At 44.2% G+C, this 17,566-nt stretch overlaps 1 protein-coding gene across 3 annotated transcripts in view; it reads left to right on the top strand.

The window, feature by feature from the left end:
- The window catches only part of SLC49A4 (solute carrier family 49 member 4), a 142,286-nt gene that overhangs the window by 38,055 nt on the left and 86,665 nt on the right, over window positions 1-17,566 (top strand). The window contains exon 9 of one of the 3 annotated variants that reach the window (XM_069732618.1): window positions 6,677-10,167. The exons of 1 other annotated variant lie outside the window; for it this stretch is intronic. In XM_069732618.1, the coding sequence (XP_069588719.1) occupies window positions 6,677-6,792 (116 nt within the window). In that variant the 3' untranslated portion in view covers window positions 6,793-10,167. One more of the 3 variants, XM_069732619.1, reaches the window with a different exon arrangement.

Here is a 17,566-nt window from a genome sequence, read left to right as displayed (position 1 = left end):
AATGGCGCAGTAGCATCCTGCAAATTGAAGAACTTGGCACTCAGATGGAGATGTGGTGAAATAAAGTTCCTTTTATTATTGCATTCAGCCTTTGTTTTAGATTTTTGGTCTTCCATCAGAACCAAATGCATGAGAGGCGGAACCACGGTGCCAGCGCTTGTGGAATGCGATCTGCGTCACTTGTGGAGGCGCTCAGATGCAGATCACATTCCACAATCGCTGGCACCGTGGTTCCGCCTCTCATGCATTTGGTTCTGATGAAGGTCTGTTGCGATTTTTTTTTTTTTTTTGTCAATGTACATATTATATTCAGTATGTAAAATAAAGGGCAGGTGACTGAGGGATCGGTGACCAGTCTGAGGCCATACAGATGAATACCTAATCAGAGCACCACATGAAGACCCCCACAGGCTGCCCCGGAGCTGGAGCATATCATTAACTGAAAACTGAAAATCCAGATTCCACAACAGCCACAAGAATGATTTCATCACCAGGTATCATTGTAATCAGTATAACTGTGCCGACCTGTCACTCTGTAGTTACTGTGCACAATCCTGCTGATGGGGTCATTTTTAATGGATGCACTGACATCCAATAATAAATTTTTGTCCTAGAATTACCAAGCATAGACTTTTAGGAAAAACTGCTCCTTTTTAAATACATTTTGGCATAAATTTGCACATGGGTGACTGAGGACTGGTGTTCTGGGACGTGATGCTAAGTGGGTCTGAACAGCCATCTAGTGCTTGTACGGTTGAATTTGGCAGCGCCCTTCCTGCACTCGCAGAAGGCCTCTTCCAATGGCCGGCCGCCGTAGCTGCGTGTTGTGTGCAGCCTGTGACTGGTGGCTCAATGTCAGACGTGTATCTCGCCATTAGGGCTCTTTTTTCCATTTGCGAGAAACACGTCCGTGTCTTGCATGTGAAAACTAAACTCTGGCACCGGCACTACAGAGCGGAGCGTGCGGCCGCATAGCAACACATGGAGTTGCACGCTCCGCTCCCAAGTGCCGGCGCCAGAGGTTGGTTTTCACATGCGAGACACGGACGTGTTTCTCGCAAGTGGAAAGGAGCCCTTACCCTGTGCATAAAAGCCACAACCCGACCTTGGATCTGGAGGTGCCCAGACCCTGCCCCTGAGATGAGGTGCCCGGACCTCCGCCATATTGCTTTGCCTTATACTCTAGCAGCGCAGGGTCGTGTATAACTCACCGTGTTGGAGTATACCGTGCCAACGCTCCAGTAAGAAGCTACCATGGAACATTGATAGTATGATAAGGCTGATCGGTGTCTGTAGTCATTTACTTTTGTAATTTATGGCATAAGTTCTGATGAATTTTCTGGCTGCCTTCAGCCACGCCTCCTCCGCACTAAGCCCCGCCCTATTAAGGAAAATTTGTCAAAGCTGATTGGGGTTGGCATAAAAACTGTAAATTCACAATTTCTCAAAGGTTCAAGCTATTTTTCGCACAATCCTAGTGAGAATGGTTCAGTGAATCGGGGCCTGTATGCAGTACTTACCGGTCCTGTAGTTCTGGTTACTGGAGCGATCCTCCATGGTGTCTGCATACAGGACAATCCTAGTGAAAATGGTTCAGTGAATCGTGGCCTGTATGCAGTACTTAGCTGTCCTGTAGTTTTGGTCACTGGAGCGATCCTCCATGGTGTCTGCATACAAGACAATCCTAGTGAGAATGGTTCAGTGAATTGGGGCCTGTATACAGTACTTACCGGTCCTGTAGTTCTGGTCACTGGAGCGATCCTCCATGGTGTCTGCATACAGGACAATCCTAGTGAGGATGGTTCAGTGAATCGTGGCCTGTATGCAGTACTTAGCTGTCCTGTAGTTCTGGTCACTGGAGCGATCCTCCATGGTGTCTGCATACAGGATAATCCTAGTGAGAATGGTTCAGTGAATTGGGGCCTGTATACAGTACTTACCGGTCCTGTAGTTCTGGTCACTGGAGCGATCCTCCATGGTGTCTGCATACAGGATAATCCTAGTGAGAATGGTTCAGTGAATCGTGGCCTGTATGCAGTACTTAGCTGTCCTGTAGTTCTGGTCACTGGAGCGATCCTCCATGGTGTCTGCATACAGGATAATCCTAGTGAGGATGGTTCAGTGAATTGGGGCCTGTATACAGTACTTAGCTGTCCTGTAGTTCTGGTCACTGGAGCGATCCTCCATGGTGTCTGCATACAGGATAATCCTAGTGAGAATGGTTCAGTGAATCGTGGCCTGTATGCAGTACTTAGCTGTCCTGTAGTTCTGGTCACTGGAGCGATCCTCCATGGTGTCTGCATACAGGATAATCCTAGTGAGGATGGTTCAGTGAATTGGGGCCTGTATACAGTACTTAGCTGTCCTGTAGTTCTGGTCACTGGAGCGATCCTCCATGGTGTCTGCATACAGGATAATCCTAGTGAGGATGGTTCAGTGAATCGTGGCCTGTACGCAGTACTTACCGGTCCTGTAGTTCTGGTCACTGGAGCGATCCTCCATGGTGTCTGCATACAGGATAATCCTAGTGAGGATGGTTCAGTGAATCGTGGCCTGCATGCAGTACTTAGCTGTCCTGTAGTTCTGGTCACTGGAGCGATCCTCCATGGTGTCTGCATACAGGACAATCCTAGTGAGAATGGTTCAGTGAATCGGGGCCTGTATGCAGTACTTAGCTGTCCTGTAGTTCTGGTCACTGGAGCGATCCTCCATGGTGTCTGCATACAGGACAATCCTAGTGAGAATGGTTCAGTGAATCGGGGCCTGTATGCAGTACTTAGCTGTCCTGTAGTTCTGGTCACTGGAGCGATCCTCCATGGTGTCTGCATACAGGATAATCCTAGTGAGGATGGTTCAGTGAATCGTGGCCTGTACGCAGTACTTACCGGTCCTGTAGTTCTGGTCACTGGAGCGATCCTCCATGGTGTCTGCATACAGGATAATCCTAGTGAGGATGGTTCAGTGAATCGTGGCCTGCATGCAGTACTTACCGGTCCTGTAGTTCTGGTCACTGGAGCGATCCTCCATGGTGTCTGCATACAGGACAATCCTATTCTCGACATATACTAATGGATCGCGCTGCACCTTTTCCTGCAGCCCTTTGGTCTTGCTCCGGTAATCGGCGTCACGCCATCCTATTCCGGCGGTCCCCATTAATCAGGCGCCCCGATTGCCATGGTTGTAAGGTCACATTGCCGCTCCGGATGCAGCGGATAATTGCGTGCTGACATTTCGGGACGCCTGACATTTTGTCTCTAATTCCAAGTAAAAGTTGTGCTCCACGTATTGATCTCGCAGGGCAGGAAATCCATTCCGAGCGCGCGCCACGTTCTGCAGACACAAATGTTCCAGCTGCTTTTTGTGCTGGAGATTTGGAAAGGACACCGATCTGCTCCCATCCATGACTCATTTTAATGTCATCATAAAATATATAATTACCCACAAATGATATAAGGCCACAGAATGAGCAGCGCTGAATAATCCGCAGCCGGGGAGGGGACGTTGGGACAATATGTATAATGCCAATTAATGTTCCGGCCATCGCTTGGCTGAGCTTCACCTCCCCTGTCGGACTGCCTTCATCCCAGTCACCGCAATCTGCGCTAAAAATCGCAAAATCCAGCATTTCTTTCCAAATACAGACGACTGTGGAAATGTGCATGATGGGTTACGAGCGTCCACATTAACCCCTTACTTCCATGGTCAGTCTTTGTTATTGTGCTTTCTTCTTTTCCTCTTTTTCTTTCAAGAACCAAAACCTTTATTTTTCCGTCATGTATATTTATGGTGCATGTCAGGAAGGGTTCCACCTTATACCCCCTATAGTGCTCATGGCTGAAGTTGAATATTTCTGTGCAGTTCTGCTGCAGTCCTGCCTGCAGAGGTGGCGCTGTATCCCGCTGTGCAGGCTCATCTGACTCTATGGATGCGGGTTCTGTGCTGCGGCGCCTGCTCTGGCTGCATTGCCATCTCGCCTTCCTTCGGGTGCAGCTGCCCAGATGTCTCCAGTCCTGCGTACAGCGTTTGTCATTTTAAAAATTGAGCAGAAAAAAAAGAACATTTTCTCCTTTTCTGCCTTCTCCTTCTGGAATTAATTCTGAAAGAGGGCAATATCCAGTAATAAATCCAAGTGTGGCATTCAGGCTGATAAATTTCTCCATCAGGAGCAGCTCAAGCATTGCAATTCCCCTGCGTGGTCTATCCGTCATCTTCCAGGAGTCGTTCCTCCGGAGGAGAAGACTGTGCCATTGAGGGATTGATAGAGGCCACAGCATCCATGGAAAAGGAGAGCGGCTGAAATATGCAGTAATGTCCCTGTGTCCGAGAAATTGTATCTCGGGGGGGGGGGGGTGAATATGGCCGTGTAGTACATGTCATAGGGGGCAACCATGGATGGAAATGTCCAATGGTCTTTCTTGCTGTAAACAAAGGACAAGTCATCAAATACATCCAGAGACTCGATTATATGGAATTACACACGACGCCTTACGGTGACAGCCATCTCTCGCAGGAACGAAGAATCTTTTTCTCTAGATGAGACGTGGGTTGGACATTTTAGCCTCCATTTATCTCCAGAGCCGCTTGTCTGAAGGTGCAATTAACACTTTCCGCTTTGCATTTCTTGCATAACAATATCATTAGATAAAGAAGCACAAGATCTGCATTTACTACTTTTATAGCGGTGACTTCCTCCTGAGATACTGGACCAGGTCACTCTAACCCTCTAGAGCGGCAGTGCGCCGTTCACTCCCTATGGCGCTGCCTTGCTCCGTGCTCTGCTTTTTTCCTGCAGTCCCATAGAGGATTGAAGCAGCAATTTGACAAGTGCACTGCCGCTCCATCCCAAGGATAGTATAGTGCCCGTTCTGCCGATGTGTGCAGGTCCCTGCGCTCGGACCCCCAAAGACCTACAAGTTACTACCTATCCAAAGGATAAGTGATGACTGCTTTACAAAGAACTAACGCAGCCAGAATAATGCTCGGCTTCCAGCGTTCGTTGTCCAGAGATGTCCGTCCTGAATTCTCTCGTCCCTTCTGTGTGTAACTGCAAGATCTGCACTTGTAGAACAGATGCCCTTTTATAATAAAGGAGGGAGGCCGGGGAGACGAGAAGAATTGCATCTTCACCAGAGGGATGCTGGACAGAGAGCAGAGCCACGGGGAGGCATCGTCCACATTGGAGGGCTCCCTGCAGATTAGGCGGATATCACTATAGATGGCACGTGGGGTAGTTCTGCATGACGCTGCACCTGCATTAATATTGTCCCGTATGGGGGGCACAATGATGAGTTCACTGCTGCCGATCGGTTCTCATTTTAACATCATTTAGACCCACTTCTTCACAGTTGGCACATTCATTGTAAGGTAATTGGTGCTTGCACGCAGTTGGAGAAGCCGTTATTTATAGTGGGAGCTTGTGCCGCGTTCTTAATAAAATATACACTCCCCTGAGGAATGCTTAGAATGTACGTCGTCCTCCGACCGCCATGTTACATCTTACATATAAAGTGAATCACTTTTTCCGGTGTACATGCATTATATTACTGATCCCAAGTTACATTATTATACTCCAGAGCTGCACTCACTATTCTGCTGGTGCAGTCACTGTGTACACACATACATTACTGATCCTGAGTTACATCCTGTATTCTACTCCAGAGCTGCACTCACTATTCCGCTGGTGCCGTCACTGTGTACATACATTACATTACTGATCCTGAGTTACATCCTGTATTATACTCCAGAGCTGCACTCACTATTCTGCTGGTGCAGTCACTGTGTACATACATTACATTACTGATCCAGAGTTACATCCTGTGTTATACCGCAGAGCTGCACTCACTATTCTGCTGGTGCAGTCACTGTGTACATACATTACATTACTGATCCTGAGCTACATCCTGTATTATACCCCAGTGCTGCACTCACTATTCTGCTGGTACAGTCACTGTGTACATACATTACATTACTGATCCGGAGTTACATCCTGTGTTATACCCCAGAGCTGCACTCACTATTCTGCTGGTGCAGTCACTGGGTACATACATTACAGATCCTGAGTTACCTACTGTATTATACTCCAGAGCTGTATTCGCTCTTCTGCAGGCTTTACAGGACCTGGTCTAAGCTGTTTTAGGGAAATGTTTTACCGTATGCTTGCTGATTATTTTGAATTAGAACAGCAGAATCGTGAGTGCAGCTCTGGAATGTAACACATGGCCTAACTCCGGATCAGTACAGTATAAGTAATGTACGTAGCCAGTGAGTGCCGCTCTGCAGTATAATACAGGGCGCTTTTCACTAGCTGGTGGATTATGTGGCTAGGATTAGTACGCACGTGCGGTCTCGGTGGCAGGGGCTTTACCTTCTGAGTCGCTCTGCAGTTGTTCCTTCCGTTGTGCTGAATCTTGTGCATTACTGACTGTGCCAGCGCCGCTTATTTGAGTGAATGTTTTATAGACTTTTTTTAATCCTGTCTGCTTTTGGTGACGGTCGCTGTGATGATCTCTTGCTTTTTGTATTCACACAGCGCTGTCCTGGTGGAACTTCTGCCTCTCGGGGTCTTGTCTCCTTGGCCTCGTGTTTATCTGCTTCAGGGAGTCCAGTGATAAACTGTCTCAGCAGAAGTACACCATCTGAATGTCGGCATTATTCAATGTTGTTTTTTCATTTCCAGAGTTGTCGTGGCTGAACTGGTGCCTGACGGGATCCAGCTTTCTCAGCCTGCTCTTTATTGTGTGCTTCAGGGAATCCTATGATAGACTCTATCTTGATGTCTTTATATCCGTGTAATGGCCCCAACCGGGCCGCACACTCCGCTCACGGCACAATTGTCTGGTATTGCACAATAGACTGGAGGAAGACGAGCAGCGCGAGGCCAGCGGTCTGATATTAACAACTCCATAAAAGGTCCCGCGTGTGTATTTTACTCCTGATCCTGGAAAGTGAGGAGCATCAATTACCAGGGAAGTCGTCTGCCTTCGGGGGTTATTAATGGAGGTGAAGGATTAATGTTCTCCATGAATACGTTGAGTCTAATCAGTTTGTCACATGGAAGCTTCACAATCTGCTGACACCTTACATGATGGGGAGATGTGGGTAGCGTCTCATGCAAATGGGCACGTCAATGATACTGTATCTTGAATATTACAAGCACTCAGGAGCCGAGGGCTTGTCCACGTCTGCATATCCGAGGAACTTTGTCCCCCAAACCGGTAAGATCTCCAATCAGGTGGCCTTAACATATCAGGATATTGAATACACCATTAAAGCCTTGTGAAACAGAAAATTGTAGTGATGGCCGCAGTCCTCAAGATTAGATTAAATGCTCGGTTTTTACACTTTGTTTTTCTCTCCTTACGTCAAGCAGAGATATTGAAAATGTCAAGGATTACAAGGATTTAGCTTTATGTGCCACCTACAATGTTACTATATATATAATTTTATTCCCCCCCCTATGTAAAAGCTGCTCATCTCCTGGATCTGGCACTTTTGTTTTGCTCTTATGCTTCTCCATTGCTGAGATGTTCTCTTCTTCCCTGTGTGTAAATCTGGCCTTTTTAGACATGAGGGCGTGGTCCTCGGGAAGATACCAGCAGAAAATAGTAAAGGCCACACCCCCCTGGCTGACAAGCTAGATTTGCATACAGCAAAGGGAAGGCCATATCTCAAGAATTGAGAGATGCAGGGAGAAATGCAAGACTAACCCCAGAATTAGGACAGCAGCCCTTACACCAGGAAAAATTCACATTTCTGGCAGTCGCCCGGTGCTCTATAAGATGTCACTGTTGTCCTTTGTTACCGGAATGTGCTTCTGTTTGTTGAGTTTAATTTTAGTTTATCTTTTGCATGAATCAGTTTTTCTGTTGTCGCAGTCACTGTAGAAAGGGAATAATGATGGTTTTCTAACACTATGATCAGCAGGATTGTGTGTCCAATAGTCGTAGTGGAGAGGGAAGATGAGCGCTGTCGGCGAGCACGCTCCGTGAGGTCTCACCACTTTATCTCGAATGACAGCAGCGTTGTCGGTGCAGCACCTTTTCCATCCATGATGTCCCTTTACAGCAGGGGTCTCAAACTACATTCCTCGAGGGCCTCAGACCATGCGTGTTTTCAAGATTTCCTTAGCATTACACAAGGTGCTGGAATCATTCTGTGCAGGTGATTAAATCATCATCTGTGCAATACAAGGAAATCCTGAAAACGTGACCTGTTTGCAGCCCTCTGCTTTAGAGGGAGGATATGAGTGCTCACTTCTTACCCATCAGGTGTCACCTTGTGTTATTGCTCTGCGAGATCGTTATTTAGGAAGGTCACCGTATGACGACCGGCTGGGATCAGTTCAGGAGGACATTGTACATTGAGGGTATGTGCACATGTTTAGGTTTTTTCGTTTTTTTTTTTTTTTTTTTTTTGCTATAAAAATGCATTACAAACCGCAGACATATGCATCCTATCATTTAGAATGCATTCTGCAATTTTTGTGCATATGATGCGTTTTTCCCACAAAACGCATCGCGGTAAAAAAAGCAACATGTTCATTAATTTTGCTGATTTTTCGCGTTTTTCCCGCTATTCTATGCATTTGGAAAAAACGCGTCAACGCAAAAAAAAAAAAAAAACGCATGCTGATTTCTGGCAGAAATGTCCGATTTTCTGCCAGAAATTCCGGACGTGTGCACATACCCGTAAGCTCTTGTCAGTCTTTATCTGGATGCAGTTGTAATAGTTTTCTATATTCTAGGACGTCTGCAAACTCTCAAACCTGATCTGTTCACAGAAACCTTCAATATTTCTCAGTCGCCATCTGGAGTTTACTTGTAAATCCCAAAAATTGGTGCCGGAATTTACATTGTGTTCCACAAAGTGTAGCCACGTCATGTCATTGACCTCTACCAAGAGCATGTGAAATAGCCCTGGGCCCACAGTACACCAGTGTCTCACTCCACGGCCCACCAGTGTCTGGAAATGTTCCATCTATACGTCATCTGAAGTTTCACCCAATGTGGCCCTGAGCCATTGATCCCCGCTCTGGTGCAAAAGGCAATATGGTGCATGTGGTCCGATATCTAGGCTAATTTGGCCCCGGAAAGTGTGGACTCTATGGGCTAATTAACATACGGTAATTTTATGTCCTGGGACTGGCACTGGTCTGAGTGGGTTTGTCAGAATTCCTGTATTCACTGCAAAAACCACATTTAGGTTTTGAAACCTGTTTAGTCACACAGTCCAGTGAATTCACCCCGGATCAGGTGCACACTTAATATAATGGGCTAGGCCCAATGTTTAGTGCACATAATGGTGAAACCCCTTAACTTCTATTGTATATGAATGTTACTTTAAAATCCATGAAAAATACAAACTGTGAACATGGCCGAACTCCTGAGGTTCCGTCTATATGACAAGTGAGATACTCTTCAATCTCCTAGAAAACGTCCCATGAAGGCTTCACGCTCCGTGGCTCCTAGAAGGGTTGGACAGATGACCACTAGTGAGCGAATATACTTGTTACTCGACATTTCACGAGCATGCTCGGGGGTCCTTCAAGTATTTTTTAGCTCTCAAAGATTTAGTTTTCCTTGCCACAGCTGAATGATTTACATCTGTTAGCCAGCATAAGTACATGTGGGGGTTGCCTGGTTGCTAGAGAATCCCCACATGTAATCAAGCTGGCTAATAGCTTTAAATCATTCAGCTGCGGCGAGGAAAACTAAATCTGCGAGTACTTACAAATACTCGGAGGACCCCCGAGCGTGCTCGAGTACAGAGTATATTCGCTCATCACTAATGACTACAGGTAATCTCATCTGGGAAATGCTTGATGTGAACTGCACTCTATAGTAATTTGTCGGTTCACTGTTCCCTGCTCTGCGCCATTTCCCCATGGCCTCAGCTGTTCAGGATTAGGTGGAGCGGCGACTTTGTGGCATTACTTTTGTCTTGTACCTTACTCCATGCTGCTAATATCCCGGAAGCTGGGAATATGAAGAGGTTCCCATTATTTTGCGTTAAAGATCTTGTTCTCTAATCTTTGTATATAATGTGACCTGGAATAAAGTTGTTTAATGTCTGTCATGAGTTATTAACCTGCTCACTGCAAGTACGGTCAGGTAATGCCTTTTTATAAAGATTTTTCATTGTAATGTGAAATAAAAGTTTTAAATACTTTTTTTTTCTGGATATTTTCTTGTCTTTGACACTAGTGATTTATCTTTAGTCTTCTAAACAGGGTTACTAGGGACAGGACCCCTGAAAGCATGGGAAGCAGACGCTGGTCATAGTAAGGTATACTTGCCACCATACTAATGAGGTTTAAACATTATTAGTGATATAGTAGAAAGTGATGTTTAATAAGAATATGGTATTGCTTAAATATTAGTGATTTTATTTTAGTCTCCTGAGCACGAGGCCAGACTCATGTAATGCACCCTAGCGGGCTGCAGATGCTGGTCTTGTGTGTTAGGGGGATACTTGCCACTATACTAACGAGGATTAAACAATTCCAACAACCTGGTGTTGGACACTTCCAGTTTTCTTATCTATTCACCAGGTTTTTGTTTTCATATAGCAAACCAGCATGGCCTATTAATGCAGAATGGAGAGTTGTGATCAGCTATGACATATCTAGTGTCATGTGAAGGTCTCTGTGCAGTGGAAACTACTGGGACCGTGAACATGAAGCCACTAAAGATCATGAATGAAAGAAAATCTAGTATTGCTTGAGTCACACAGACCACCTTTGTCTCCTAAGTAGGAGTCCTATTCTATATGATCACAGACCACTTAAAGGGAACTTGTCAGGTCCCTCGAGCCCCAGAACTACCAGCAGTGGTCTGCAGATGGAGAGACTGCCTAACGGTCTGTGTTGTATTGCATGCTATTTCTAAAGTCTTTATGTGATGTGTAAATGAGGGGGCGTTAGTGTCTCCAGACTAGTAGGCCAAGGATGTTATCGCACCTGTGGGTGTGATAATGTGACGTCATAAGCGCATGGGTTCTTTCCAGGCTCATCATTGATCCTCTGAAGCCGGGTGTATGTGTCCTGGCTTCAGAGAGGTGCACTGTACATGATCAGAAGTGCAGAGACTTATTTACCGAGTGATTACCAAACTGTAAAAGATCACATGTGGGATGCCACAACTTGGGAGTTCGGTCCTTGCTTTTGGTAGAACGTTAAGCCCTTTACTGGGTGTTAGAGACACTAGTCATCACTTTTGATGTTATATTTATAACCATAGTCTGGCCACTGCTGTCATAAAGCCAAGACTGGTGACTGCCATGGTACCTTGTGTTGAAGCAGACAGTGGCGTATTATGGTCTGAGACTTCACACTAACATTAATTATGTGGACTGGGTGTTCAATATCTCAAGGTTTTCCAACCTTTTACCAAGTTGCTCTCATTTGAAAAACGAACTTAACTGTAGAATGGATGGCTGTCATTGTGTTGAACAGCTATGACCTAGTGACACAGTGAAGTTATTGCTTGAATATTGGTGATTATTTTCGTTTCCCAAGCTGCTGTTCCAGCGAGTAATTACACCGAGAGGATACTGGATGGCCAGTGCTCAACCTACAGAGAAGCAGACGCTGGTCTTGTGTGTTCGGGGTGGGGGCAGGTATCACTGTGCTAACAAGCATTATATAGCGTTAGAGAGAAGGTTTCCAGAATGAAGACCATTAAAATCAAAAATCTATTCTATTGCTTGATTATTAGTGTTTTAACTCCATTTTTTCACCTGGATGGAAAATTGAAATGGTCTGAAAATAAACTGCATTATTGACACTAACGAGGACAAAACTATGAATTTCATCAACATGGTGCTGGACATTTCTGCCAGTTTTCTACCTTTCACCAGGGTGGTCTCACCCACATGGAAAACCTAAACTGCAGAATGAATAATTGTCATTGTGTCAACTAGTTCTGCCATAGTGAAGGTCTCTGGGACAGAGACTGCGGACTGGGACCACCCATGCAGGTGAGAGTAGTAAGAGATGTGTTATGGTGGAGTTTGGAGCAGTGAACTACTAAGAAGAATCTGTCGGAGCTATGGTGTCTATGAAGACAGTGCAAGGTCAGTAGTAAAGTACATACCTATTAAGTTCCATTATTAAATTGTTGGGGAACAGGTTATTGTTTGTTTTTTTTTTTGTAAATTAATATAGATGTCTTTTCTAGTAAGTTGGGCTTTATCACCATGTTTTCTTTCCACCAATAAAGTGAATTGTGGAAAAGGTAGGAATGTTTCTAATTGAATCTTTAGGCTATGTGCACACGTTCAGGAATTCATGCAGAAAATGTCCGGATTTCCACAGGAATTTCTGCCAGATTTCCACATGAAATCTGCATGCGTTTTTTTGTGCGGTTTTGACGCGGTTTTTGCGCGGTTTTTCCCAGACATTTCCCAATGCATTAGACAGTGGGAAAACCGCAAAAAAACCGCAAAATTAATGAGCAGGTTCATTATTTTTCCGCAATGCGTTTTTCATGCGGAAAAACGCACATCATGTGCACAGAAATTGCGGATTTCATTAAAAATGATAGGATGCTTAATGTATGCAGATTATTTGCGGTTTTATAGCGCTTTTGGAGCGCAAAAACGCTAAAAAACCGCAAATAATCTGCAACGTGTGCACATAGCCTTATAGAAGCTCTGCCCTTTTTGTAAGTTGGGAGGGATTTCCACATATTGGTGGGGCCATCGAATAGGTGCAGTAACATAATTTTACGCACTGTAATTCCCACTGATCATGTGACATAAACCACTACAGCTTTCCAGTATTCCATTAGAGTAGCAGTTTGTGCGCCGCTGGCCGGGAGGTATGTATATTTTTGTTTTATGTTAGGCACACTGTTGTTGTTTAGTAGTGGACAATCCCTTTACTAGAAAGTTGTAACCATTTGTTCAACTCCAAAATTTACCGAAGATTAGTATTTTCTGTTAACATTGGGGTCTCTTAGTGGGACAGGTTCATTAAGCATTTTCCTGGTACATGCATATAACGATGAAAAACATGGAATTAAATTTCACTTAAAAGGAACCTGTCATAGCAGTTTTAGCAAATAAACTGTCCCCAATGTGTTAGTGATGCAGTGTGCATCACTAAGGCTGGTTTCATATGTCCTGATATTTCCGGTACCAGAAAAAAAAAAACCGTACCGGAGATATCTGTATCCGTGGATGTAATACTTGTGCCGCATCACTATACACGTACTGGCGCTTGGGAAGCAGAGGTACAGTTAGCACGGTTCCCTGCCGCCAGGTCCTGAAGACTTTTCTGATCATTCTACCCTGTTCTGCCTGCAATCAGCACAAGCATGCAAGAATGTTGAATTTATATTTGGAAATGAACGAATTTGATCAGGTCAGGGCTTACTCGGCAAGCTATAGCACTTACTGAATAAGCTGCAGAGCGAACCTGGATCACTCTGGCTGATCAGCTGTTCGGCTCCGCAGCTACGTGTTGTGGCTGTGTGACAGTCACAACATGCATGTAGAGCCTGTTGGGCTCTCCATGCATGTGTTGTGACTCACACAGCCACGACACATGCAGCTGCAGAGCAGAATAGCCTATCTGCCAGACCAATCCAGGAAGCCGGGTTCCCTCTGCAGCTTATTCGGTAAGCACTGTAACTTGCTGAATAAGCCCTGACCCAATGAAATTTGCTCATCTCCAACTGATAACAGTAAGAGTAGTCAGCGGTTGATGGGACTACTAACTCCTATCAGCCTACTCCTGCTGCCACTAAAAACGGTGAGTCAGGCGGCTGATGGGAGTATTCATCATCCGCTGCCTGTGCTATAAATAAACCGGCGTGGGTTCCCCTATATTTTTGATAATGACCAGGCAAAACTCATCTGTGGGCTGCAACCCTCTGCTTCAGCAAGACTGGTTATCAAGGATAGAGGGGTCTCTACGCTGTTATTTTAAATAACCAAAACAAAAGTGGTTGGGTTTCTTCAGTTTTGACAACCAGCTTTGCTAAAGCAGATAGCTGAGGACTGGTATTTTCAGGCTGGTAAGGGGCCATGGATATTACCCCCCCCCCCCAGCCTAAAAATAGCAGCCCACAGCCTCCCAGAAAAGGCCCATCTATTATTCAGGCACTTTGCCTGGCTCTTCCACCTTGCCCTGTGGCAGTGGCAAGTGGGGTATTATTTGTTAGATTGGTGTCACTTTTGTATTTTCTGGTGACATCAAGCCCATGGATTAGTAATGAAAAGATGTCTATAAGACGATGCCTATCCATTACTAATCCTATAGTTGTATGGTAAACACACAGCCAGAATATTGTCTTTTGTAATAAAATAAAATACCGTTTTCTATTTTTATTTAAAAATAAGTTATACTCACCAAACGCCTATTTCACCGAAGCCCTCGTTCTGTAATACAACAAAAATAAAAAAAACAACAATACCCCTCACCTGTCCGTTGTTCTGTCCCATGCCTTTATCCATGTCGGGGGGGATTAATATTTTTCAACCTGGACGGTGCCAAGATGCGACAGTCCAGGCTGAGAACCAGAGGAATGAGCTGCGGCGGTGTAGCATCATTGACCAGCGATGACATCATTGAGTTCACTGCAGTTCAGCTCAGTGAGTTCACCGCAGATCAAAGATCATAGCCCAGGCAGCTTATGAATGCTCCCATCTGCTGCCGCCTGCTCTCACTGTTAGCGGCAGCAGGTGTAGGCTGATGGGAGTAGTAGTTCCATCAGCCACTGCCTGCTCTTGCTGTTATTGAATGTAACTCTCCATTTTCTGCTGCTACTGCAGGCAGAGCAGGGGAAAATAAGAGTGGTCTTCAGCACCTGGTGCTGGGGAACAGCGCTAACTGAACTGCTGCTTCCCAGGTGCCGGTATGTATCGCTATCGCACTGTCAGTCTTGTCATCACTGTGCAGCATGTTTTGCAGCTTATGCTGCTAAAAACAAACAAAAAAAACCACTGCATCACTAACACATTGGGGACAGTTTAGTTGCTAAAAATTGTGACTGGTTCCCTTTAACATTTTCATCAAAATTATCAAATCCCATAGAAATAACGCTGTTGGTGTGAAGTAATGCAGTATTGCCCATTAATGATGGATGGCGGCACTGAGCAGCCCCGTAGCTGACTCACAGCATTGCTTTACTCTTTACCTGTAGATGGGAGAACCCATTTGGTCACATTCTCTACTGCAATTCAGCCCAAAATGGGAATTTGATGGTACTGAGCCATGACTTCAAGGAGAACTTAATAGGCCAGAAAGCTTTTTAATTTAAAGTTGTAGATGTAATTTGATTTGCTTCTCTGAATTCTAAATGCATATTAAAAAGGAACTGCAGAATGTATGTGATGGATGACGCAAAGGATTTGGGGGCGGGGAGGGGGTAAATTATTAACCCTTATCTTGCATACAGGATGTTGCTGATAGAATAGATTCACTGAATGTATTGTCGTGACATGCTAAATTCTAGTGGCCCAAATCATTAGGTTATATTCCCAATTAACATTTTTAATGTCTGCTGAGATTAAAGTTGCTGTAGGCACTTTTTTTTTATCAACAGTGAAAAAAAAAAGTTCATTAGAATTTATTAGAAAATTTTGAGCCTTAAGACTACGTGTGTTCTGTAGCAACTTGAAAGTTTTGTTCCTTTTTTGCAATTAATGAGGACAAATGTACTGATTAAAAGAAATATCTTTACCAAAAAAGTGCATAGATTTAAAGAGAATGTTCCAAACTTATTATTCTCGTGTATAAACTAAAAGGTATAAAGTTTGCGTAATGGAAAAGTGTCTAACTTCTGTCTCACAGCAGCATGAATGTGATAAATTTGTACAGTGGAGGAAATAAGTATTTGATCCCTTGCTGATTTTGTAAGTTTGCCCACTGACAAAGAAATGAACAGTCTAATTTTAAGGGTAGGTTAATGTTAACATTGAGAGAATATATAAAATTCAGAAAATCACATTATATAAATGTATTTGCATTTTGCAGTGAGAAATAAGTATGTGGTCTCCTACCAACCATTGAGTTGTGGCTCCTAAAGACCAGGGAGACTCTCCTAATCAACTCATTACCTGCATTAAAGACAGCTGTCTTACATAGTCACCTTTTAGGGTATGTGCACACGTCAGGATTTTTTCCTGACAAAATCCTGAGATTTCTGCCAGAAATCCGCGTTTTTTTGCACGGATTTCTCGTGGAAATTGCGCGTTTTTTTGCGCGGAATTTTTGCGGATTTTTTTTCTTTCTGGAATGTCATTTTGGCTTCGAAATCCGCAAAAGTTCCGGAAAAAGATAGAGCATGTCCGGATTTTTAGCAGTAAGCGTTTTTTTTGTGGGAAAAAACGCTTACCTCTGCACAAAAAATCCGGAATGCATTCTAAATGATAGGATGCATAATTTTAGCGTTTTTAATGTGGAATAATAGCGTTTTTATAGCGAAATTCCGCAAAAAAAGCTAAAAATCCTGACGTGTGCACATACCCTAATAAAAGACTCCTGTCCAGACTTAATTAGTCAGACTTTAACCTCTAAAAATTGCTGCAAGGTATGAATTTAATAAAGTGTTAAAATGCAAACAATTTTACAAAAAAAAACTACAAAAGAGAAATCTAAAAATATTTGGTATTATCGTTCTTTACTTTCATCAGTTCTTGTAGCTACACTTGCACAAAGTCACTGATTTTGTAAGAGCTAATGGTCCTTTTCATGTAGGTTAAAGCAGTAAAATGTAGAAACAGCCAAACCTACAAACAAGGTTGTGGATTAGTTTCATGTTACAGGACATATAGTACAAAGACCGTGCGTCTTGTTGTGTATCAGCACGGTCTTTCCCAGGCAAAGATTTCAATGGAGTTGGTCCAGCTTCTTTTTTTATCCCCTTCATGAAATGCGCTGTACATGTATTGCACATGTCAGGTCTCCCCTTTTGATGTGGGCTTTAGTGCTGAGCCCAAATCTTTTCCCGCACATGTCAGCTGATTTGAACAGCTAACATGTGCCTCTAACAGCTGCGAGTGGATTCACGATTCACCTGCGGCTGTTAACCTTTTAAATTCCACTGTCAGTCGGACAATGGCATTTAACATGATTGCATCGGAAGCCTGTCACTAATCTTGCCCATCTGCACCCGAGTCGCATGACCGTGGGTTGCTGACGGTTTGGCATAACAGCCTAGGGTTTGCAGCAGACCCCTGTGGTTGTTATTGCCGGATTGCCATGAGTGCCACCCAGCAGTCGATGTTCATATCAAGTGTGCATTTGTTACGCAGAGCAGGCTGAAGCGTGATAGGTTAGAATAGATATATACACAGAATACATAGATGTAAGTGACATACAATTAGTACAGTGTGTAGCTTACTGTTCATGTATTTAGGATTATTTTTCTGAAAAATAGCTGGAGCTCCTGTGTAATTTTCTTAACGAGCAGAGGGAAAGCAGACAGCTGGGTGCAGATATTTAAAACCTGGGAAAGGGGGTAATACCCATGGAGCTTCCCAGGCTATTACTATTGGCTCACAACTGCATACTTAGCCTTTTACTATTAAAATAGGGGTACCTAAAAAAAAGGGTCACCCT

This window comes from Ranitomeya imitator, chromosome 7 (genome assembly GCF_032444005.1).
Source record: "Ranitomeya imitator isolate aRanImi1 chromosome 7, aRanImi1.pri, whole genome shotgun sequence".
Lineage (NCBI taxonomy): Eukaryota > Metazoa > Chordata > Amphibia > Anura > Dendrobatidae > Ranitomeya > Ranitomeya imitator.
Note: the sequence above shows the minus strand (reverse complement) of the source record. Positions and strands in the feature narration are given on the sequence as shown.